Consider the following 26,371-nt stretch of genomic DNA (forward strand, 5'->3'; position numbering starts at 1 on the left):
TAGCCTTTAAGAAGGACTCTAGGGAGTGCTGTGGCTCAAGCAGGGCACGCTAGTCTGTGCCATCAGTTTCAGGTCCCTTAGACTGAAAGCCCCCATGAAGCTGTTAGTGGATAGCAAGCTGGAAAGAATCGCTACCCTTGTTCTTATGATCCACTATACTAACTATACAAGCAAGAGCACAGGCACATCACTATAAACAGAAGCAAGGAGGAGATATTCTGAACCTTGCGGGGAGCCAGTTGGAACTCAGTCAGAGATGGAGAGGCAGTGCACATGTAAGCACTTTGTACATGGCACTTGCAGGACCTATGAGTGTGTTGAAAAGCACTGTGGTGTCAAAATTAGTCACAAGCTACACAAGGTTAGTGCAACAAATAAAAAAAAAAAAAAGTGTCGTGGTGTCAAAAAGATGTGTTGCAGCATACAATATAATCCTCGACAGGGGAGAGAGAATATACTCATAAGGGTGCTGGCTCCAACAAAGGCAATGAACAGCCCTGTTACTCGCCAGCGGTGGTCTTGATGGGTGACAGTAGCCAATGCAGGGCATCAAGCGCTTATCAAAAAGACTTTGCCCCTCCAGCAGGCATACAGGGACAGGCCTCCACCTGTAGGTGCACCACTGACCCTGGACCTATAAAGTACTCTGCGACCAACTTATACCTCACACCAAGGGAGTGAAAGAGAGCCCCTTTAGCAGAGCCCAGCGCTCAAGGTCCAATCTCCTAAGGCCTCTGCATAACCCATTATACTTGACCTCTCGCTGTGCCCTTTAATGTATGACTAAGAATGGTGCTTTTTTCTTATCTTTATTAAACTTGCACTTCCATAGTACTTGCATTGGTGTGAACAAATAAAGTGTCCAAATACCCACTCATTTTATCGAGAATCCTGCTGTCATTCTTAATAATCAGGTTATAAAGTGAAAGCTAGTGTTTGAATGGCTAATAAAGATGAACGCAGGCATTCCTCTTAATTTGATACATGACGCTCAATTCAGTAATTTATAATGTACAAGATATTTGCCATAATGACTGTTAAATTCAACCATGTGTTTTTTATTTTTAGGTCTTATTGGCTCTTTGCTAAAAATAATGGTCATTGTGGCAGGTGCTAGCTATAGCTTACTGAATTTAGCTTTTTGCAGCTATTGGTTAATCAGTGCTGCACCTGGAATGTGCTTTATCGTCACTGCAAAATGTAAAAAAGGTTAAAGAGAACCTGAAAAAAAAAGTTAAAGAAACTTGATAATAAAAGAATGATGGGGAAGGGGGGGGGGGGGGGTGTTGAAGAACAACAGTATTTCAAATGTCATGTCCCAAATCTATGTAAAGCTAGTTGTGTGAAGTGTCAGGCTCCTGTAGTCTCTACAATTTGTTCCAATAAGAACAAGTATCAATGAAAGCTCTGATGTTATATATAGAAATGCACATGAAAGCAAAGCTCAAAGCCCAGAAACAGCCCTCCAAATGCTGTTGTATTAAAAGATGACAGAGGTTTCACAACTTTAAATGATAATGTAAGAATAATGCATGATAGTAATGTAAAGTAGCCCCTGGCAGTGATATAGCACTGCTTAACAATGTAATTACTCAGCTATTATCGGATTACTTATCAGCTAGCAATTCTCTTTCTGTGAAGAGTTCATATAACACTTTTTTTTTTCCATTAACAATTTAATTTGACATATTTGTCGCAATGGATGGATTAAAAATATACATTGATTTTGTAAAAATCTTTTATGTGAAAAAATATAGTCTCATTTTCGTTTACTATTTTCCGATCCTTTACTGGTGGTTTGAAAATCCTCATTGCTCCATATGGGGTTTGGCAGTTGAGTCTTCAGAGCTGCACTCTGCATAAACTACCATGCTATTGACCTCTTGTGAGGAGTCCTCTACAGGCACCTGGCCATCCACAACAGTTTCTGCATGTAAAATGTCAGTAGAGTCTTTGTTTGTTATTACTGTATGTGAATATATATTGGACTCTTTCTCTGTTTGTGGAATTTCAGTTACAATATAATGTGTTGTGCCTTCCTGAAAGTTATCATTGACATTTTGGACCATGGCTCTAGCCAACTCTTCAGTGACAATAATCTCTGATATTTCCCCATCTCCACATTCAACTAATCTCATCTGTTGTTCTGGTAGACTTATTGTATGGCCCTCTGTGTTGTGCATAATGATTCGAGGACCATCTGCGGAGACCATGTGCACAGTGCCTTCATCATTCAGAATGACTTGAGTGATTCCTTCTTTAATCAGCTGATCAGCAGCAGCCGAATCACACACTGCAAACTGCAGGACCCCCTGGACCATGTTCTTGAATGCAGGATCCTGGGAGGTGACAAAGCCTGACGAATGCATGACTTGTCTGACAACTCCTATAGGCTCCATTTCCTGTTGATCTTCATCTACCTCCTCAAACATCTGAATCTCCCCTTCACTAGACTCAACACATGCCTGCTCACTTGTCATCCTTACCAATGACCCCTCTATTACTGAATTTTCTGTGTTTTGTTGCCTGCTTCCTTCTCCAACGTTTCCCAGTTCTGTTACAGCACACAGAAGAGCATCTAGGGCAGAAGACGACTCAGATGTATGAACAGTCTGTGATACATCCAAAATACCCTGGGTCATTACTTGCTGTACTACATTGCCACTGGAGTCTGTTACAGTCTCTATAGCAACAGATTCAGCTACATCTGTCTCTTCCATTGGGGCTTCAACTACCACAACCTGAGTTGCTCCTTCAGACAGCTGCTCGCTAAGAATTTCTCCTGGAATAATGCTCCCCATGTGTGTGGCTTGATCAGTGGCAATTACCTGGCCATCCTCAGTAATATGCACTACTCTTGCCACTTGACTTGCCATGGCCAACGTCTGGAGAGTAGCCGCTGCAGTTTCCTCAACAGAAGAATTGATTGTGATATTTCCATCATACTCCTCAGAAAATCCTTGAATGATAATGACCTGCTGAACGTGTTCAGTTGGTTGGCTTGGCTTTTTGCTGCTTCGGATGTTTTCTTTGGCTGGTAAAGGCTCTGGTGGAGTTGATGCAGTAAATGGACTATTTGTTTCCACAAAGTTTGCACCTAGTCCTTTGAGTCGACATTCAAATGATTTTGAAACAATACCTGAAAGATAAAAGTTAGAAATTGGTAAATTGCAAAACATTTGTATCCCTAATTACTAGTATTTGGGGAAAAATATCAGCATTATTTAAAGAAAAAAGCTAAAAGACATTCAAATAGTAGGAGTCTTTTTTGTATGCATGCATTTTTTCAATAGCAATCAGATTCTCCCTTTCAGTTTTTCACAGTGCAAAGTAAAACTAAACATGAACAGAAGGAGAATTTAAATACTTTGTCAAAGACACCTAAAGAAATTGCAGACTCGGTCAGTTCTGCCAGTGATCTCTGGGCACACTTTGGATAGGTACAATCTGTGGTAAGCAACGTGCTAGTAACACCAAGAACATATACAAAATATATAGGCCTTGCACCAATAAACATATGCATGCTTACACAAGTGTGAACCCTTACATGTAGGAAAACCAAAAACCCAATTGTATGAGAAAAGTATAGCACTTAATACATGACAAAAATAAAATAAAACAAAAGGACCTACAATTAGAGGTTACAAAAAGGCCAATTTCTCTTTTATTAGCATGGGATTTTTTTTTTTTTTTTAGAGAATAGTCAGTCTTACATAATAGGTTTATGTGAAATCTCAATTAACAGCTATAAATAATACTGTAATTAGAAATATATTTCAGTTAGAAAGAAATATATTAAAAGTATTGAGTGTTTTGTTGGTGTTTCTGTAATTAGTTCCACTTCCAAGTTTGGCCTTTTGTTTACCCTGATCACTACATGGGTAGTAAACAGCAGCCTTTGGCTCATCCAATCAGGTTGTGCCCTATATACATTTGCTAGGTACAGCGACCAATTAGGGAGAGTTATATTAGCAAACAAGAATACCTGTTTAGCAAGTCACACTACAGGAGAAATGCCCACCTTTTCAAACAGAAAGTGGCACCATTACCATTACAAAGCCTCCAAAGATAAGTACAATGGACATGACCCAGCAGTTAATAGTCAGAGGCAAATATCCTCTTTGGATGTAAATTCCATTGAAAGCGATCTCAGATTACAGCACAGGAAATCCGTTCTGAAGGAAATTGAGTTACATACAAAAATTAACTCTCTTAAAAATGAGATTGAACTACTGAAGTCTCATGTTCGTGATTGGGAAAATACCAGTAAAATGATGGAACTATCAACATGCTCTCAAGGTAAAATATGAAGCATGTCATGCAAATGTGGTACAGTGTAGGAAAAAACTGAATAAAAAAAAAACAATCTTTTGATCAAATTGTTAAGGTTCCACAGAAAACAGTCTGTTCCATTCAAACATAAAATACAGGAGGGAAGCCCAACCTTTCTATGTTATCTGCTAGAACTCCATACTGGGAACAAAACTTTAAGATAAGCAATGTAGAAATAGCGGAGGAAATACCAGATCTAATGTGTGATTCAGATGTCTATGATCTGAGATTTTTTTTTTCACCAGATCCAAGTGTGAATGTCAATGACTATATACCAATGTAAATGTAACAATGTGGTATTGTTTACTTTCTTTGTGTATCAAAGAAAGGGAAAATGGTAATAACTTTTGTCTATAAATTATATTTTCCAGGTTTAGTGAGCTCATGACAAAGTATTATAAAATACACACACCTAACAAATGAAATGTATATAAGGCTGTGTATTCAAACATGGTAATTATTAACCTCCCTTGCGGTCTGATTATGTCAGGATTTCTATGCTAAAAGCGGTACATTGTTTTGCATAGAAATTTGTTGTTTTACATTTTAAAACTCACCTTTCCCTGCGATCCCCCACCATCCTCCCGCTGTTCTCCCACTGTGCGCTTGGCAGATGCCGACACCTGTCTTTCGTTTCCCTTCCCTGCGAGCGTTGCGAGGCAGGGGGGTGGAACCGGCAGCAATTTAAAAAATGTAAGTACACTAAATCAGTGGTCCTCAACTCTGGTCCTCAGGGCCCACTAACAGGCCAGATTTTAAGTATTACCTTGGGGAGATGCAGACTAGAGTACTGCAATCACTGAGCAGCAAATTATATCACCTGGGATGTATTTCAGTTATCTTGCAAACCTGGCCTGTTAGTGGGCCCTGAGGACCAGGGTTGAGGACCACTGCACTAAATGACATGATACAAAGCTGTGATCCTAACGGATTACACTGTATCATGCCATTTCACCACAGGATTGCACCTGGCGACTTTTCCAGTGCCCTGCCTGTTCTTTTCCAGTTCTTTGTGCCTGGAAAATTGAGAATAACCATGGCGTCCAAAAAGCGTTTTTTATGCAAAAGCATTTTTAGACAAACTGGAAAACAGCGACAGCGAAACTGAGTTACTTGAAGAACTGAGTGATAGCGATTCTTGGGAAAATTCGTCATCAGGTACGGAAAGTGACAACAGCAACGATTCTGATGTCTCTTTCTGGCACATCGCTTCTTTGGAAATTCTGAAGAATCATTTGATATACTTCCCAAACTCCATAAGCTATGTGCCAGAAAGAGACATCAGAATCTTCGCTGTTGTCACTTTCCGAACCTGATGACGAATTTTCCCACGAATCGCTATTGCTCAGTTCTTCAAGTGAAAAGTAACAGTAAAAAGGTAATATGACAAAATCTCCCACTGAGCCGGAGAGATGTAGAGTATAATAGTCACCAATCAACTTAAATAATAGTAGTATTCATCCAGCCATATAGCATACCGCTAGAGCTCAGTGGGGGTTTGTGTGTCATATTACCCTTTTACTGTTTTTGGATATAACTACCTTGAGATACATCTTGTAGTGACCCTGACGCCTGCCCAGGGAAATTGCTTCACCTCGCCTCTGACCAATATGGGTTAGTAAGGATGTGTATCCATCCAAAAGATTTGTATATATGTATATGATATGTTGCTATGGAGATATATTGTCTGTAAAATATCATAATGTACTATTGTCGCATATATCCTTGTAGAATGCTGGTCTTGTCTTCGGTCTCTTTGGCCCTGAGGAAGCCCCAAGTGCGAAACGCGTCGGATTACCGGGGACTGCTAGACTGCACTCCATATGTAACCACGGTCTTCTACATGGTATTTTTGTATCAACATCTGATTTGGAGCAATTTATTTATTTTATTTATTATGTATATGTGTAATTTTTATTTGTGGACCAATAAAATGCTGTTTTTACAATTCATTGTGCTTTATTCATAGACATCCCTTTCTCCCCTTTGGCCTTTTTGAAAGTCCCACTTTTTCTTTACATTTTTGTTCTTTACATATGAATTGGGATGATGGCCATACAATCACGGTACCTCGTGTCCTAATACTTTTCAATTATGCTAGGAAACAAATTATTCTTTTGTGGAAAAAAAATCAGCAGCCCCTCAATAAAGACCTGGAAATCATTAATAACTAAAGCGTTACTCCTATACATAGCTACATATGCAAATAGAGGAGTACCAGCCAAATTTGAAAAAGTGTGGGGAGGTTGGGGAGTCACATGTCTACTGTATCAGATTGAGTGCCTACTATTATTGAATGCCTTGGCAATGTGTATGCTCTGGAAATCTGTGGAGATACTATATTTTAGTTCACGTGATTTCTAGCTATGTGGATCTTGTATTGGATTTCTTTTTTTCATGTCCTTATATAATAATGTGAAGCCTTCTTGCATGAGAAACTTTATGTATTTAATGGGAGTCGTACAGTCTACTGGTTCTTTTGCATTGTAGTGATGGTTGTCTGTCTGTTGTACTTTGTTTTGTACTGATTTACAAAAGCGAATACAAATAAATAAAAAAAAAAAAAAGTATCTTCAGTACAATTCACATTAGTTGTACCTGGTAAAGGAATCAAAACGGATGTTTTTTATTGCTATCTTTCAAGGGGCTGTCATGGAAAAATATAGGGGAGAAAACACATCTTTAAGGTGTAAACATTTTTAAGGTAATATTAGACAACTGAGCTGGCACAATACTGTTGAATACATTTTGGCAGAGCTTGCTCCAGCAGCACACATTGTGGTATCAGTATTTTCCACTGGCAATTTGTGTTCTGTGCTAGAGCAGGCGAGAGGGGAAAAATATTACAAGGGTATATAAGGCATTCTCTGATTGGATCAGGCAGAGAGGCAGAGTGGTGCTGTCATGATCTCCATCCAGTCCAATTAATGAACGCTTTGCTTTCATTGAGAAAAATGCCAGGTTATGTAAATGGTGCTCATGCTGAATAACTGATCTCCTGTGTCAATATGCAGCAAAGCAGCTGCTCTTCAGGGGACCCAGAAGATAGTGGCAACCATTGTAGTAGCTGTAACTACTACAGTTATTATTTGCTTCCACAAGTATCATATAAGTATGGCATATGCATGCTTACATTGGTCCAAGCTGGACCAATTTACCTATGCAAAAATTCCATACCTCCTCAAAGCAAACTTGCACTTTTCCCATACAGGGCAAAGCCACAGGTCTACTCATGAATGTATACTAACACTTCTTTCACTCCTCCTTGTTCAGTCACTAGGTGTGAGAAAATTATCCAGAACTTTCCAGTTTGGAGGAGCATGGGACTTATTCCCCCTTTACTCTCACATGACAGCTTTGGTATTTGGTGATTGGCCCAACACTGTCATAGAGGAGCAGGGAGAAAGGCCTCAGCTCTACTGGACTGTGGTGCTGGGATTAGGGACAGTAAAGTAAACCTGCTGCTTTTCCCTGCATGTGAACGCACAGGCTCTCTTCAACCCCCTCCCACTTGGCCTATGAATATGAAGACCGCGCGGGAGCCTTATTATTTGGGAAGACATCATATGATGTCCTCCCAGGGCCGCACTCTGGTACGATCTGTCACCTGATGTGTCCACTGAACACAGCCGATGACACATCACTGTACCCACTATCGGTACCATGTGATCGCTATGGCCAATCACAGCAGATCACATGACAATTGTACACAATGAAAGACTTTGATTCATGCCTTTCAGCGTGTAGTTTTGTGATGAGCTCTGTGATTGGTCACAGTGATCACATGGTACAGACAGGGCCAATCATAACGCATCTGTACCATGTGATAAGCTGTGGCCAATCACAACTAATCACTATAGTAAACACTGAATATTTTTTTCCGAAAAAATGGTTGCTTAGAACTGTAAAATTCACAGTTATAAGCAATCATAGTGTGTACAAAAAATAATTTAAAATCCTGATCACCTCCCCAGAGTAGAACAGCATTACTATGGTAAAGAAATAAATGTAATAAAAAGAAAAAAATAATTAAAACAATTTTTTTTTTTTACATACTGTCACCAGTCAGTGTCCCTGATCACCCCCCCCCCCCCAACCAGTCAAATGATGATGCTGTACTGCACTGGAGACAGTATATAAAAATATTTTTAAAATTGTGAAAAAACTTTACTTTGTTTCCAAAAAAATTGTGAGAAAAAATTGCAACTTCAAAAAAACACGCCATGCCTCTTACTAAGTACATTGGACTGGCTAATGTTCAAAAAAGGGTCAGTTAGGGGATATCAGTACTGTCCTGGCATTTTCTGGGCACAAGAAATGATGGATGAAATTGATCGATATTCAGATATATATGTACTGTGTGTATATATATATATATATATATATATATATATATATATATATATATATATATACACAGTGCATTGCGAAAGTATTCGGCCTTGAACTTTTCGACCTTTTGCCACATTTCAGGCTTCAAACAAAGATATAAAACTGTAATTTTTTTTGAAGAATCAACAAGTGGGACACAGTCATGAAGTGGAACGAAATTTATTGGATATTTCAAACTTTGTTAACAAATAAACTGAAAAATTGGGCGTGCAAAATGATTCAGCCCCTTTACTTTCAGTGCAGCAAACTCTCTCCAGAAGTTCAGCGAGGATCTCTGAATGATCCAATGTTGACCTAAATGACTAATGATGATAAAAAGAATCCACCTGTGTGTAACCAAGTCTCCGTATAAATGCACCTGCACTGTGATAGTCTCAGAGGTCAGTTTAAAGCGCAGAGAGCATCATGAAGAACAAGGAACACACCAGGCAGGTCTGAGATACTGTTGTGGAGAAGTTTAAAGCCAGATTTGTATACAAAAAGATTTCCCAAGCTTTAAACATCCCAAGGAGCACTGTGCAAGCGATAATATTGAAATGGAAGGTGTATCAGACCACTGCAAATCTAGGAAGACCTGGCCGTCCCTCTAAACTTTCAGCTCATACAAGGAGAAAATTGATCAGAGATGCAGCCAAGAGGCCCATGATCACTCTGGATGAACTGCAGAGATCTACAGCTGAGGTGGGAGACTCTGTCCATAGGACAACAATCAGTCATATACTGCACAAATCTGGCTTTTATGGAAGAGTGGCAAGAAGAAAGCCATTTCTTAAAGATATCCATAAAAAGTGTTGTTTAAAGTTTGCAACAAGCCACCTGGGAGACACACCAAACATGTGGAAGAAGGTGCTCTGGTCAGATGAAACCAAAATCGAACTTTTTGGCAACAATGCAAAACGTTATGTTTGGCATAAAAGCAACACAGCTCATCACCCTGAACAAACCATCCCCACTGTCAAACATGGTGGTGGCAACATCATGGTTTGGGCCTGCTTTTCTTCAGCAGGGACAGGGAAGATGGTTAAAATTCATGGGAAGATGGATGGAGCCAAATACAGGACCATTCTGGAAGAAAACCTGATGGAGTCTGCAAAAGACCTGAGACTGGGACGGAGATTTGTCTTCCAACAAGACAATGATCCAAAACATAAAGCAAAATCTACAATGGAATGGTTCATCTGTGGAAAGAACTGAAAACTGCTGTTCACAAACGCTCTCCATCCAACCTCACTGAGCTCGAGCGGTTTTGCAAGGAGGAATGGGCAAAAATTTCAGTCTCTCGATGTGTAAAACTGATAGAGACATACCCCAAGCGACTTACAGCTGTAATCGCAGCAAAAGGTGGCGCTACAAAGGGGGCTGAACAATTTTGCACGCCCAATTTTTCAGATTTTTATTTGTTAAAAAAGTTTGAAATATCCAATAAATTTTGTTCCACTTCATGATTGTGTCCCACTTGTTGTCGATTCTTCACAAAAAATTACAGTTTTATATCTTTATGTTTGAAGCCTGAAATGTGGCAAAAGGTCGCAAAGTTCAAGGGGGCCAAATACTTTTGCAATGCACTGTATATATATATATATATATATATATATATATATATATATATATACATATATAAAAATATAAATTGCGGACTGACTCTATAACTTTCCTATAGACTAAAAAGTATACATGGATTTAGGTTATTTTCACCAAAGAAATGTAGCAGTAGACAATTTGGCCTAAATTTTATTAAGAAACATTATTTGCAAAATGTTATAAAAAAAAACAAAGAAAAAGTTTTTTTTCCCCCACAATATTCTGTCTTTTTTAAATTTTATATAAAATATATATTTTTTATATTATATAAAATGTAAAAACCCAGCGGTGATTACATATCACCAAAAGAAGGTTCAATTTGTGTGAACAAAATGATAAAAATTGAATTTGGGTACAGTGTTATATGGCTGTCGAAATAGTCAAAGTGTGACAGTGTTTAAAGCTGTAAATTGGCCTGGACAGGAATGGGGTAAAAGTGCTGGGTATTTAAGTGGTTAAAAAATATATACTGAGAGAAACCTAGAAGGCTGCTATTAATGACCTGGTTCTGAAAAAGCTAGTTTCCTGGCAGTCTTTGGCCTTGGTACATTGCGACTCACTGAGCTGGGAGGGGTATACACATTAGAGAGTAAAGCTGGATACACACTATCCAATTTTCTTTCGATATTTTCCTTTAGACTTACAAAAACCATATAATATGAGGTCAAACCTAAACCCTTTCAGTTTGTATGCAGTCAGGAGGGCCCTTGCACTACATAGTTGAAGGAAAATCTAAAGGAAATCTACCAGCAAAGGTTGTATAGTGTGTATCCAGCTTAAGGGCCAATTAGGATTCCAAATCTGTATACATATATCTAGATTGTGGCTCAAAGTACTAAAGCCCTTGCATCGGCATAGACACTTGAGAAAGGAGTGTGCATGTCCAGGACCAGACATCTGCGCATGCTCTGAAACGCGTCGTGAAGCCCAGACTGCCCACACCACCTTGTGACGTCAGACGCTACCGCTGACCGTCGGCCGCCGCACAAGTCTCCATCGTTGCTAGGCATATCCTGAAAGTCAGAACGGGTCTCCCTCAGTTCCCGGACTTCAAGCCCACGCCTGGACACTTGGATGTCATCTCCAGCAGCCGCGCTCGGAGCGTCATGCACCTATCTGATTATCTGCTTACCACTATGTAAGTTACTACATTGTTCTGTAATTAAATTTGCTTTTACCACACTCAAGAGGCGCTTACCTATTCTTTTTTTTTTTTTTTTGCATCGGCATAACAACCAGGGAACTAGCATTTTCAGATAAGAAGGGCAATAATGTAAATTTCCATACTTCCTTCAAAAATCTTTGAAAATTACCTCCCCCTATCCCAATATCTAACCTAATAATTATTAGTTAACCGTTAAAAGTTAAAATGTACCCCCAAATAGTTAAATGCTTTTTGACCACCCTTAAAGAAAACTAGTTTGTAATTGCACTAAACTATAAGTGCCTTAGCTCTCCAGAAATACCGTGAATATGTTTCCATAACTACTGACAAATCTTTGAAAATATGTATCAAATAGGAACATGTTTATAATGCAATACTTTTCAAAGAATTCATTAGAAAGAAATCCTTTTTTGATTAGTCACTAGCACTACTTGCGATGCAGAAAGTGCATTGACAGAAGAACAGTTTCTTTCACACTTTGAACATATTTAAAAATAGTCAGTGACACCAATGAAACATCTCCATGTTTTCTCTCCCAGTGAATCACATCTCCATAATGTGAAGGTTAATAATTCCCTGCTCCCACTTTCCGAGATGTTACTTTGCTTCAGGATTGAGGAAATTTATAGGGCTCAACAAATATTGTGCATTAGGATCACAGAGAAAAGTTATTTCATCCATTTAAATGTATGATAGAAGGTGCTCTGCCTTAACCATTCCCATTCAAAACCATATTTCCAATGTAGTGCAATTCTCTATCAGCAAGTTAAAAATCACCTTGTAACCTGAAAGACGAAATGGCACATACTGTATCTCCTGGGTGCAGAGGTATCTACTGCAGATATTGGAGCTCTAATAATTATCTCATTCTGAACAGCTTACTTAATCTATTTGAATCCAAAGATGAGTTAAGCCACTGCTAGGCCATTAAAGTAAACTACAAGGGTAAATACCGCTGTCACTGAGAGGTGTGATGAAGCTTAACTACTCAAACATCTTAACCTCGGCTTCGTGCAGCCCCAGCTATTCCATCACAGTTCATAAATGTGATTGCAGGTCCATCTTTTGATTCAGCAATTTAATAACTTCAAGTGCTGTCAGTAGAGCTTTGAAAAATTGCTCCTATAAAATATAACAGCCTCAATCAGATTGTAAAGAATTTGCCCACTGAAGAATCTTCCATTTCAACTTTAATGAATTAATGCTGAGCTTTGAAGAGGTTGAAGAGTCATTTGAAAGAATGTTAGGCTGTCGTGCAAGTTTACATTTGCACTGCAATGTCATTTTAAGGCTATTATATCAACCCTCAAAATACTGGTAATGTGCTCTGCAGAGTTTGTCTAAAACTACAATCTGATGTCCATAGCCTTCAGAATGATGGCTGAAAACATCACTGATCAAATTTCTCAATGCAATACAAATACAATATAAATACTAATATATATATATATATATATATATATATATATATATATATATATATATATAGATACACAGCATCTCACAAAACTGAGTACACCCCTTACATTTATGAAAATATTTTATTATATCTTTTCATGTTACAACACTGAAGAAATGACACTTTGCTACAATATAGTTGTGTAGTAGTGAGTGTACAGCTTGTATAACAGTGTAAATTTGCTGTCCCCTCAAAATAACTCAACATACAGCCATTAATGTCTAAACCACTGGCAACAAAAGTGAGTACACCCCCAAGTGACAATGTTCAAATTAAGCCCAATTAGCCATTTTCCCTCCCCGGTGTCATGTGACTCGTTAGGTGTTACAAGGTCCCAGGTGTGAATAAGGAGCAGGTGTGTTAAATTTGGTGTTATCGCTCTCACTCTCTCATACTGGTCACTGGAGGTTCAACATGGCACCTCATGGCAAAGCCTCTAAGGATCTGAAAGAAAGAATTGTTGTTTTACATAAAGATGGCCTAGGCTATAAGAAGATTGCCAAGACCCTGAAACTGAGCTGCAGCATGGTGGCCAAGACCATACAGTGGTTTAACAGGACAGATTCCACTCAGAACAGGGCTCGCCATGGTCGACCACAGAAGTTGAGTGCACGTGCTCAGCATCATATCTAGAGGTTGTCTTTGGGAAATAGACGTATGAGTGTTGCCAGCATTGCTGCAGTGGTCTGCATGGCTGTTGTCCCAGAAGGAATCCTCTTCTAAAGATGATGCACAAGAAAGCCCGCAAACAGTTTGCTGAAGGCAAGCAGACTAAGGACTGGATTACTAGAACCATGTCCTGTGGTCTGACGAGACCAAGATAAACTTATTTGGTTAAGATGGTTGTCAAGTGGGTGTGGCGGCAAGCAGGTGAGGAGTACACAGACAAGTGTGTCTTGCCTACAGTCAAGCATGGTGGTGGGAGTGTCATGGTCTGGGGCTGCAGGAGTGCTGCCAGCACTGGGGAGCTACAGTTCATTGAGGAAATCATGAATGACAACATGTACTGTGACATACTGAAGCAGAGCATGATCCCCTCTATTTTGAGACTGGGCTCCAGGGCAGTATTCAAACATGATAATGACCCTAATCACTGCCTTGCTAAAGAGGCTGTGGGTAAAGGTGATGAACTGGCTAAGCATGACTCAAGACCTAAACCCTATTGCGCATCTGTGGGGCATCCTCAAACGGAAGATGGAGGAGCGCAAGGTCTCTAACATACACCAGCTCCGTTATGTCATCATGGAGGAGTGGAAGAGGACTCCGGTGGCAACCTGTGAATCTCTGAACTCCATGCCCAAGAGGGTTAAGGCAGTGCTGGAAAATAATGGTGGCCACACAAAATATTGACACTTCAGGATCAATTTGGACTTTTTAACTAAGGGGTGTACTCACTTTTGTTGCCAGGGGTTTAGACATTAATGGTTGTGAGTAAAGTAGTGAGTACACTACTTTACGTTGTAGCAAAGTATAATTTCTTCAGTGTTGTCACATGAAAAGATATAATAAAATATTTACAAAAATGTGAGGGGTGTACTCACTTTTGTGAGCTACTATATATATATATATATATATATATATATATATATATATATATATATATATATATATATAGTGTGAACCTGTAGTTACATTTAAAGTAGAACTAAAGGCAACATTTTTTTTTATATTTTCGATAGCGTAAAGGAGGTTTATAACCCCTGTCAGTTTTTATTTTGCCACCTGTGTCCCCTTGGGAGATTTCCCCTCAATTCGGTCCCATAACCAAGACAAGAAAAGAGAGAAAATCTCTTCAAAGTGAGGGAATCCCTGGTTGTCATCAGGGTCACCAGAACTAGTGTTCCCCTCTGTTACTGGACCAGGGACAACTCAAAATTTGGGGTTTTCTTTCATTTTTATTCTTGATGATAATGGTCACATGATGGCAAATCTTAACAGGGACTCAGACAACAATAAAGACCTGGTAGGTGTTCTAGACCTCTCTTCACTCTATCCAAAGCTAAAAAAAAAAAAAAAAAAGTTTTGCTTTTTTTTTTTAATCAGTACTTGTTTAATACAATACTTTAATAAAATTCCACATACAAATCAGGTCTGAGTTCCCGATCAATAGTCCTGCAGCCCATTAAAATGAAATGTACAAGTGCACACAAAGACCAATTCAAACAAATGCCAATTCTTCCCAGCTCCTCTCACTTCCTGCTCTGGGCTATCACAGTCATAGGAAGCCGAACTATTAATGATAAGGCGCAGGAAATGTTGGGCAAAGCTGGCCAACAAAGAAGCTGTAGACAGATCAGAGTCTCCTAGTTTTTTGTGTCCCCAGGGTATACCACCATAGAGGTCAAACCTGATATGCAGGCCCCTTCTCCACAAAGTGAGGTCTAGTTTTTTATTGTCCTAGGATTGCTTTCAAGGAACACCATCACAAAACAATAGTTTTCTGATAACTGTATGCTGTATTATGTGATGGCAGTGTTTGGAAGATTCATTTATTTTTCTCCACATTTATATGACCAAGCTGTCCAACAAAGTAGCAGGTATCTGGACATACCATAAGAGTGCCAGCAGTACTTGAGCAGTTGCAGCAACAAATATATTGAGCAGTTGCAGCAAATAAAATATAACCACTGCAAAATGACCATGGATTATTCAGACAGAATCCTGCACACAAGAAACTGCAATGCCTAGTGTGTGGCACATTATAAAGCAAGTCTGTTGGCTTTGTGAATTGGAGTGGCACAACATTGCACCAAGACATGCATGGTGGCACAGTTTGTTTCTGTAACCTGACTGTAGTTAGCAAAGAAAGAACAGGATATGGCTAAAAATTGCAACTATACAAGTCGGGCAATAGCATAAGCCATATTTCTATCCAAATAGACTAAAAGCAAAAAAATTATATTTTTTCATCTCCATTGCATGGTGGAACAATGGGACTAGTAGTTTACAAACACTGTTCATGCTGTCTTTTCAGTTCACAGAAAGTGACAAGGAAACAGAATTTGTTGCAAAAATCAACATTTATTTCCTGTACTTGCTGTATTTTCTGTATTAGTAAAAAGAAAATAATGCAGCTACCATTTCTATGAATTGGTAACCTGCAATATATTACATTTTTGTTTTTTGGTTTAGATACATTTTGAATAAACACCAGTCCTTCTTTAATATGCATACAATATTTCCAAACACCTATCTCCCCATAGTAGTAAAGTTAATTTAATTGTTGAACAGTAAAATCACTATTCTAAATTTACTTTTATGGACTAATAAAACCACATGGATACACACTACACACAGACAGGAATATTTTCAAGATAAACTACACAAATCACAATCTTAGTGTGGGTGGCTTGCTTTATACATCCAGGTAGAATACTTTTGCTCTTCCTGTATTCTATACAGGAGAAAATTTGTGAAAGGCAGCAGTAATAAAATGAATGGAAAATTCTAAATGAGTTATTTGCACAAAATAAAAAAACATATAGATGTTCCAGGCCTAAAATATACACTATATTTTGAAAAATATTGGGACGCCTGCCTTTACATGCACATGAACGTTAATGGCATCCCAGTCTTAAGCTGGATACACACTATACAATTTTCTTTCGATATTTTTCTTTAGATTTACCAAAACCATATAATATGAGGTCAGACCTAAACACTTTCAATTTATATGCAATCAGGCAGGCCCTAGCACTACATAATTGAAGGTAAATCTAAAGGAAATCTACCAACAAAAGTTGTATCGTGTTTATCCAGCTTTAGTCGGTAGGGTTCAATATTGAGTTGGCCCACCCTTTGCAGCTATAACAACTTCAACTCTTCTGGGAAGGCTGTCCACAAGGTTTAGGAGTGTGTCCATGGGACAGACACTGACTGGCTCCCAGTGTCCGCTCTAATTCATCCCAAAGGTGACCTCGGGTTGAGGTCAGTCAAGTTCTTCCACCCCAAACTCGCTCGTCCAAGTCTTTATGGACCTTTCTTTGTGCATTGGTGCAAATCATATAGTGGAGGTGGGATTATGGTGCGGGGTTGTTCTACAGGGGTTGGGCTTGGCCCCTTAGTTCCATTAAGGGAACTCTTAGGGCGTCAGCATACCAAGACATTTTGGACAATTTCATGCTCCCAATTTTGTGGGAACAGCTTGGGGTTGGCCCCTTCCTGTTCCAACATGACTGCACACCAGTGCACAAAGCAAGATGCATAAAGATATGGGTGAGCAAGTTTGGGGTGGAGGAACTGGACTGGCCTCCACAGAGTCCTGACCTCAACCCGATAGAACACCTTTGGAATGAATTAAGCGCAGGCTGCGAGCCAGGCCTTCTCATCCAACATCAGTGCCTTACCTCACAAATGCACTTCTGAAAGAATGGCCAAACATTACCATAGACACACTCCTAAACCATGTGGACAGCCTTACCAGAAGAGTTGAAGCTGTTATAGCTGCAAAAGGGGGGGCAACTCAATATTGAACCCTACAGACTAAGACTGGGATGCCATTAAATTTCAAGTGCATGTAAAGGCAGGCGTCCCAATACTTTTGGTAATATAGTGTATATCATAGGTCCTTAAAACTACAGCCAGCCCACTGGTTCTGGCCCGGTTATTGCTGTTTACTTGTCAATGCAACTCAAGAATTGCTCATTGCATGTCAAACCACTGCATTCGAAGTGGCAGTGGGTTCTGGAAAACAGAACCTTCTAGCACCCAACACTGTACCTTAGCCAGCACTGTGGAGAGGACTGACCTCCCGCCTGGTGAACCTGAATGGTACTCAGAGCATATACAAAGGTAAGAGACCATTGAACACCAGTGCTGGTGGGGGACTTTCTTAATCCCACTGATGGGACATTATTTCACCAAATGAATCCAACAATGAGGCACTATAATTCCCACCGACAATAATAGGGCACTATTTCTTCAATTGGCATCAATGATGGGGCATTATTCTTTCCATTGGCACCAATGATAGGGTACTATTCCACCTCCCAATGACTGCCAGGGCAGTATCTTTTGACTCCTACTGACCAATGCAGTCAAATGTTTTCCTCCCTTTGATTGACGAATGCTGGGGCATTTTTTTACACCCAACTACCACTGATGCTGGGGCATTATTTTACACCCAACGACCACTGATGCTGGGGCATTTTTTTACACCCAACTACCACTGATGCTGGGGCATTATTTTACACCCAACGATCACTGATGCTGGGGTATTATTTTACACCCAATGACCACTGATGCTGGGGTATTATTTTACACCCAACGATCACTGATGCTGGCGTATTATTTTACACCCAACGACCACTGATGCTGGGGCATTATTTTACACCCAACAACCACTGATGCTGGAGTATTATTTTACACCCAACGACCACTGATCCTGGGGCATTATTTTACACCCAACGACCACTGATCCTGGGGCATTATTTTACACCCAACGAGCACTGATGCTGCAGCATTATTTTACACCCAACGACCACTGATGCTGCAGCATAATTTTACACCCAACGACCACTGATGCTGGGGCATTATTTTACACTCAACGACCACTGATCCCGGGGCATTATTTTACACCCAACGACCACTGATCCCGGGGCATTATTTTACACCCAACAACCACTGATACTGGGGCATTATTTTACACCAAACGACCACTGATGCTGGGGCATTATTTTACACCCAACGACCACAGATGCTGGGGTATTATTATACAGCCAACAACCACTGATGCTGGGGCATTATTTTACACCCAACGACCACTGATGCTGCAGCATTATTTTATACCCAACGACCACTGATGCTGGGGCATTTTTTACGCCCACTGGCCAGTTCAGCGCCCCTAAACAGTCTGCCAGATGCTGAACTGGCCCTTTGTTTATAAAGTTTCACAACCCCTGACATGTTTATTACAAAATACTAATTCTTAAAGTAAGCCTACTATTGATCAAAACCTAGCTATTATGACAATAAAGGAGCTATCGCCAAACCCTTGCAGGTTGGTTTAAGTTGTTTTAAACTGCTCATAAGGGGAAATAGAGCAAACAGTGACCAGATTGCTAATGGCTGCACCACCCTTTCACCATCTCTTTGTTTTACCAGTGAAGCCACTCATTGAGGTTTGTGACCGATAGGGTACCAAAGAAAGCAGGAAGGGGCCAATCAAGGCTAAAAGACTACATCTTGTCCTGTTATTTATTGATCATGGTTAACCTCGGCCTGTAAGGTACTACCATAAACACAATGAAAAAATCTAGGAGTTACGTACCATAGCATTCAGACAACAAGATTTGATGCCACAGCCTGACTCATGAAACCATGTTTTATGGTAATTTTCCTGTCCTGTGTTTCTTTTGAGCTAGAAGTGATTGTGAAGCCACAGTTATAATTCAAAAAGACTACTAAAGAGGTGTTTCATTTCGAGGGATGCAGTGAACAGCGACCTGGTCCCTTTCCAAGAAATCTGTCTCTTTTGCAGAACTGTTATTTATCAACTATAGTCTTTAGTGAATATTTTAACCCCCCTTTTTTCTCTAACCTACAAATGGCATGATTTTTAAACATGAAGTTCAGATTTGCATTTTCTTTCCATCTCTTCCTAAATATGGCTCAAGCATATCATGCCAGCTTGGATGGAATTAAACCGCAATTTAATATCCCCCCCCCCCTTTTTACAACTCTTCAAAAAGCCTCCTTCATTTTTGTTTCATGCAGGAGGGGGAGAGGAGCATGTACCTGGCAACGCTGTGTGTTGTTCTTTATTCACTGTCATTATTTTTCTTCCCCTAAGACGGAATTCACGGAATAAATACTTTATGCTTTTGTTAAGCGCACATTTAATTAAAATGTACAGAATTTGTGCAGTAAATGCGAATGAAACAAATAAAACAAGGGCCCCCCTCTCTCGAAGGCATACGTTGTGAATGAAAAATGTCATTACATGCTAAAAAATTTTGCAGTAAACAGGGTCTACAGAGAGAAGTTTCCCCTGTAATGACATCCATAAAATACACAAATGGCACTTTTAGTACCATCCTGAATATGGCATTTTCTGTGCTCTACACACAATCTAAATGGTTTGATCATAGAGCATAATACTCCATTGGGTTTATAGAACAATCAATGTTCCATAAAATGATGTATTTATCCAATAGTAAGCTCAGCAGCTAGTGGTGTATGACATTGTAGGGCACTGGTGTTGTACTATTCTGCAGCACACATGCTGGTTGTAAAACTTACCTAACACTACTTCACCAACTTCATCTCATCTGTGTCAAGCAATTTGTTGAAGGCTTAGCTTTTTTAAAAAAGGAAAAAAAAAAAGAAGAAGAGCCTTGTAATAAAAATTCATAGAAAAACTAGGTGACAGAAGAAAGGTCACATTGTATATACACTGAAGGGGTCAAGAGTCATTCGCTGTCCTAAAACAGAAAGTAGATTTCATGCATCACATAGCAGATAAATATGACTTTTAAAGGGGCTCGATTTTAAAAGAAAAGCTTAACCTCTAAGGAAAGTCTACTTCTCTATTCACCTTCCTGTCTGTTACTGGACTGATGATAAGTGATCTGCACAGTAGATTGAAAACTTAATCAGCTGTAAATTAAGCAGCTCTTTACTTCTATTCTACATGAATATAATAACAATAGTAATCTACAAAACCAAAGTCTGGGAGAGTGTGGGGGCTGTATCCACAGCTTTTTGCAAGCCTCATACCAAATAATAATTATTGTGATGATTGTAAGCTCTTCTGGACAGGGCATTTTATTCTGTTCTATTTTTTATATAATTTAGATCGGAGACAACATTATGTATCCTATAGGGGAAATTTACAAAACCTAAATCTGATGTGCAACTTTGCATCATAGCCAATCAGCTTCCAGCTTCAGCATGTTCAATTAAGCTTTGAAAATACACCTGGAAGCTGGTTGGTTTTCATGCAGAGTTGCACCAGATTTCGCACATTCCAGTTTTTGTAAATCCCCCCCATTTGTCCACGTTTAAAGGAAAAAACTTTTTTTCCTTATTATTATTGAAGAATGGCATCATATCTGGCTCATTTTGAAATTCACTGGATGCATACATTTTGCCTGCCATTCAGAATCATGCATTAGAAGTATTTCTTAGTAAAACAACGATTTTCTTTTTAATGCCTTTTGCATATTGTCCTTATATGCACAGCAAGCAGGGAGTACTATAAAAATTCAACTGTGTCTAATGATTATTTTCTAATTATATCCATGGCAAACTATAAGAATCAAGCATTTCGGAATGCGGAAAACCTGAACCGATTAAATTAAACTTCCAGCAGCTTAAAGTTGTAAAGTATACTTTTTTTGCAATGTATTTGAATTGCCAACAATACTAATGCAGATTTCTAACTTAAAGTGGTTGTAAAGTCAGAGTAGGATTGCTGCCAGCCCCTCTGTTCTACCAAGGTATACTACCAAGTGTTGCTATGAGGAAGACTACGGCCGAAACACGTAAGCAGATATGGATTTTATCATTGCTGTTGTGCATTAATAAAGTTTGCTAAGGAAGAAGCACCAAGTAGCAGGCTTTTTGTTGGATTATAATTTACGGTGGACACCTCAACCTGAGCACCGGTACTCTACTCATACATTGCTGACATAGTGGAAGAGCTTGGGTAAGTGTTGTTTGATACTACACAGTGTAAATGTTTGTTTAAAATGATGCCCATAAATACTTTATTTCACATTGCCTTTGTGTGGTCATGTGACCTCCCGCTGCTATCCTCCCCCAATCTAAGGGCTACAGTGGGGGAGACTGAGATCCCCTTTGACGTCCGTTGGGAGGTCACATGACCGCTGTGCTGTCCACTCAGCCCCTCCAGCTGTGGCCACTAAATCGGGGGAGGAGAGCAGCAAGTCATGGGACCACACAGAAGTGATCTGAAAGAAGGTATTTAGCGGCATCATTTTAAACAAAACATTTACACGGTGTAGTATACCTTGGTAAAAAAGAGGGGCTGGCAGTAATCCTACTCTGACTTTACTGTCAGTTAATAATAGCGGCAGGAGGGGAGGGGCTGGCAGTAATCCTACTCTGACTTTACTGTCAGTTAATAATAGCCGCAGGAGGGGAGGGGAAGAGATCGCTCACACACAGGAGCTGACAGGCAGGGGGAGAGAGGAGACTGCAGGATGATGGAGGCACGTAAATGGACCATGGTGTCATAGATCAGTAGCCATTATTACTGTAGTCAGCTTATATACAGGGGCACAAAAACAGGCAGGATCAACCAGGTTTTTTTACAGAATAGAAAGGGACAAATTAGACAGCACAAGCACTACGCTGTTTAACCTGTTTTAAAGGAACAGGGTCTCTTTTTTTAGGGTTACAACCTCTTTAAAACCACTGCCCGATCATTTTCTTGCTTTTAGCTATGTCCCTAATACAGTGTTTGATAGAACAAACCAGACAGTACACTCTGGATTTCAATCACAAATAGCGACGAATCACCAGCCGACAACATATTAACGCTAAAGTTCAATCTGCTTATGTTTTGCCTTCCCTGGTTCCTCCATCCCCCCTTATCAACATGCTAATGACACTTTTAATAAAACTCTCAGTTTTTATTACATAGTTTTTTTTAGTTACAGTGATGTCATCACTAGATCAATGTGCTTCTCTATGTAATTCAGACAGTTCATGGCTGCCGGGAGGGACCAGCGGGGTGCTTTACATAGATTATTGAAAACATCCCAGCACTCTGCCTCAGTACTCCACTTAAGTGCCTTCAGCCCTGATGAAAACAGTGGGCTGCTTCTTGAGAGGAGTTATGCAAATCTCAAAATACCTCGATGGGTGGGTGTTACTCTGTAGAAGCAGGGTTCCTGGGCAGGTTGCATTTGCATTCAGACAGCGCTAGGTAATGCCCATAGATGATGCTAAGCCTCCATAATTAAAATAACTAAAAATCCAGTCAATGAAAGGTGAGGCCAGGGACACCCAGACTGGGGAGGAAATGGCTAGATGATGTTGAATGACCTCCAGCCAGGAAATGTGGCGGGCTCTATCTGACTTGCTGCAGCTTCTAATGTACACTGAAAGAAGCTCACATTCTGCAGTGAAATCAGAGTAAGTAATTTCAGTATAAGAAAGAAGCTTGTACATATAAGCAAGTAGAATGGAGTTCAGTTTTAAAATAAATAGGCGTATGCGCAATAACATTACAATAGATGTTAAAAGTGCAAATTCCATTTAACAAACCAGGGAAAAGCACAATGTTGATATTCAAAGTGCAATAAAATGCTCACTGCAACCAATCACATTTCACTTTATAAATAGGATGATCCAATGGCTACTATGAGTTAATGTACCATTGCTTTTATCAACATAATCCTACAGGATTCAAAATCTGTCTGTGAACACCTTTTCATAAAACAAAAGGTAATAACTGTCATTACCCCATAAAACAGGCTATATTAAATTGTCATTGAACCCCAAAGCAAAAATGTTAAATACTGCAGCTTACCAATTTTTAGATGTAGTGGCTGCATTAGTTTCTTTTTTTTTTTTTTTAGGCACTTTTCACTATTTTGTTACCTGATGATCCTGCCATTAGGACTGCTAATTTTCAATTTCCTTTATCAGACCAAGCTATCCAGCAAAAGGGACAGTGAGAGTACTGAGAAAATACATTTAAAGCTGGCCATACATTTTACAATTTACTTGTTCAATTTCCTTTAGATTTACATACAACTATGTAGTACAAGGGCCTGTCTGACAACAGTGATGGTGAACCTTGGCACCCCAGATGTTTTGGAACTACATTTCCCATGATGCTCAACTACATTGCAGAGTGTAAATATAATATTACTCGCGCCTCTGGGATATTACATATAGGAAGGAAAACCGCTAGTTCAAACTATGGGTGTAGTTGAAAAAAGGTAAAATGATTAAAAACTGCGCTAACCTCTGATGATGGAGGGCTATGAGACCCTACTGCATATATAATGTGACAAAACAACTGTGTTAAGGTATTACTACCTTGTGCCCTTATAAATCATATAATAAGTAGTATAAAATGTCACAATATAACAAATACATAATATACAAATAAATATAAGGCAACAAAGATTTCACCATCAGTAATTGATAAAGTGCAAATATAAATCAACAATGATCTCTGGGTGAGTGGATGACATCCATAAAGTGCAATATATGTGCTGGCAATTATTCATATATTATTTTGCAAAAATTATAAATAAGGTTCGACATCACTGGCTTACAACATTGAAAGTGTCTAGGTGGGTGCTTAAAATAAATGTTTTTGGTAAATCTAACAGAAAGTCGTAGAAGAAAATTGTTTAATGTATGGCCAGCTTTACACTCACAGGATTGCATACAGGTGCATTAATGAACATGGAATGGGCCAGCTTACACATCAATGCTGAAAGATATAGGTTTTAGAGCAGAAAATGCTCCCATTCAGATGATGTCTTTTTCCAGGGAAGGCCTTGTATATTTCAGAAGAACAATAATTAACCACATACTGTATCTATGACAACAGCATGGCTTTTAGTATGAAAATCCGGATGCTTAACTGGTCTGTCTGCAGTCCAGACCTTTCACCAATTAAAAATATTTGGCTCATCCTGAAACCAAAAATACCAAAAATACAACAAAGAAGACCTAGGACTGTTAAGCAGTTGGAATCCTATATCGGTCAAGAATTGGGACAGCATTTCTCTCCCAGAACTCCAGCAACTGGTCTATTCAGTTACCGCATATTTACAGAGCATGGTTAAAAGAAGAGGAGATGCTACCCTGTGGTAAAGATGGCCCTGTACCAACTTTTTTTGAGATGTGTTGCTGCCATCAATTTCAAAATTACCTTATTTTTTTCTATAAAATGGTAAATTTTCTCAGCTTAAAAATTTAATGTGTTTTTCTATTGAGAATAAAATAAGGGTTTATGAAATTTACAAATCATTGCATTCTATGTTCATGTAGATTTTTAACAGTGTCCAAACTTTTTTTGGAATTGGCGTCAATGGTCAGCTTTAATTCATTTATGGAAAAATCTTTATCTCAAAAAGAAAAAAAAAAAACTATTTCTGGAACTGTTTAAAAAAGTGTTGGCTGGAGTTTGACTTTAAATGTGTTAGTCAAGTCCACTGAAATCTGCAAGTGCATCTAGTACTATCCGGTTTGACAGTACTGCTGTCCAAGGGTGCCTCTGTTGCTCCCACATCCAGAGAGTACTGGATGTTTCTGGATGGATCATCAGGTGAAATTAAGAAAAAAAAAAACTAGAAAAGAAAACTTAATAAAGCCACCACATGTAAGGATTGGTAAGCTGCAATATATTACATTATGTTTTTGAGTTTAACCATTTGCCGCCAAATCATGTATCTGTACGTTATTTGGCTTCAAGTTTTTGTACCAGAGTGATGCCTGCATCACCCTGCAATCATTCTTTAGAGCGGACAGTCGGCTCTCGTAATAACCGATGCGGCTAAGCAGCCGCTCGGATGTTATTACAAGCAGCGGGAGGGGACGTTCCCTTTCCATCGCATACCCGGGCTCTCCCGTCCCACCGGGAGACCCGAGTGACCAGCCCGCACGTCTGCCGGCTGGCCAGAGACCCGAACAATGCCAGAATAGGCTTTGATTGGGTCTTGAATGTAGTAACCTGATGACATCACTTCCCGGTTTACTCGAGAGCCAGCAGTGCCAGTTTTCAAAAATGTAAAAGTTTCAAAAACGCCGATCTTGGCGTTTTGAATACTTTCAAGAGCAGAGGAGGGGTTTGGGGGTCTTATAGACCCCAGATCCCTCCATAAAGAGTACCTGTCACTGCCATTTACTGTCACAAGGCATGTTTACATGCCTTGTGACAGAAATAAAATTGATCAAAAAAAAAAAAAAGGGACAGTTAAAAAAAAATAAATAAATAAGGAAAACATTTTTTTAAAGCACTCCATCCCTCAGTGCTCCTGCTTATAAGTGAACAAATTTGTAAGTTGCGCCCACAAATGTAAACAGTGTTCAAACCACACATGTGAGGTATCGCTGCGATAGTTACAGCAAGAACAATTCTAGCACAAGACCTCCTCTGTAACTCTAAAGAGGTAACTGAAAACATTTTTAAAACGTCGCCTGTGGAGATTTTTTGAGTACAGTAGATTTAAAGCTATAATTTAAAGCATAACATGTTAGGTATCTATTTACTCAGCATATTATCATCTTTCACACTATACAAAAAACATTAGGCTTTACTGTTTTTTTTTAAATTTATTTCCCCAAAAAAATGTGTTTGAAAAGCCGCTGCGCAAATACAGTGTGACATAAAATATTGCAACGACCACCATTTTATTCTCTAGGGTCTCTGCTAAAAAAATATTTATGTTTGTGGGTTCTAAGTAATTTTCTAGCATAAAATACTGATTTTAACTTGTAAGCAACAAACGTCA

At 39.2% G+C, this 26,371-nt stretch overlaps 1 protein-coding gene across 2 annotated transcripts in view; it reads right to left on the reverse strand.

Moving 5' to 3' along the window:
• Positions 1 to 1,303: 1,303 nt before the first annotated feature.
• ZNF407 (zinc finger protein 407) overlaps positions 1,304 to 26,371 on the reverse strand; it is a 773,592-nt gene continuing 748,524 nt past the window's right edge. For both annotated transcript variants that reach the window (XM_082259209.1, XM_082259208.1), the window contains one exon: positions 1,304 to 3,139. In XM_082259209.1, coding sequence (XP_082115335.1) covers positions 1,809 to 3,139 — 1,331 coding nt within the window. In that variant the 3' untranslated portion in view covers positions 1,304 to 1,808. The remainder of the gene's footprint in view (positions 3,140 to 26,371) is intronic.

The sequence above is a fragment of the Pelophylax lessonae genome (assembly GCF_965119305.1).
Source record: "Pelophylax lessonae genome assembly, chromosome: 5".
Taxonomy (NCBI): Eukaryota; Metazoa; Chordata; class Amphibia; order Anura; family Ranidae; genus Pelophylax; species Pelophylax lessonae.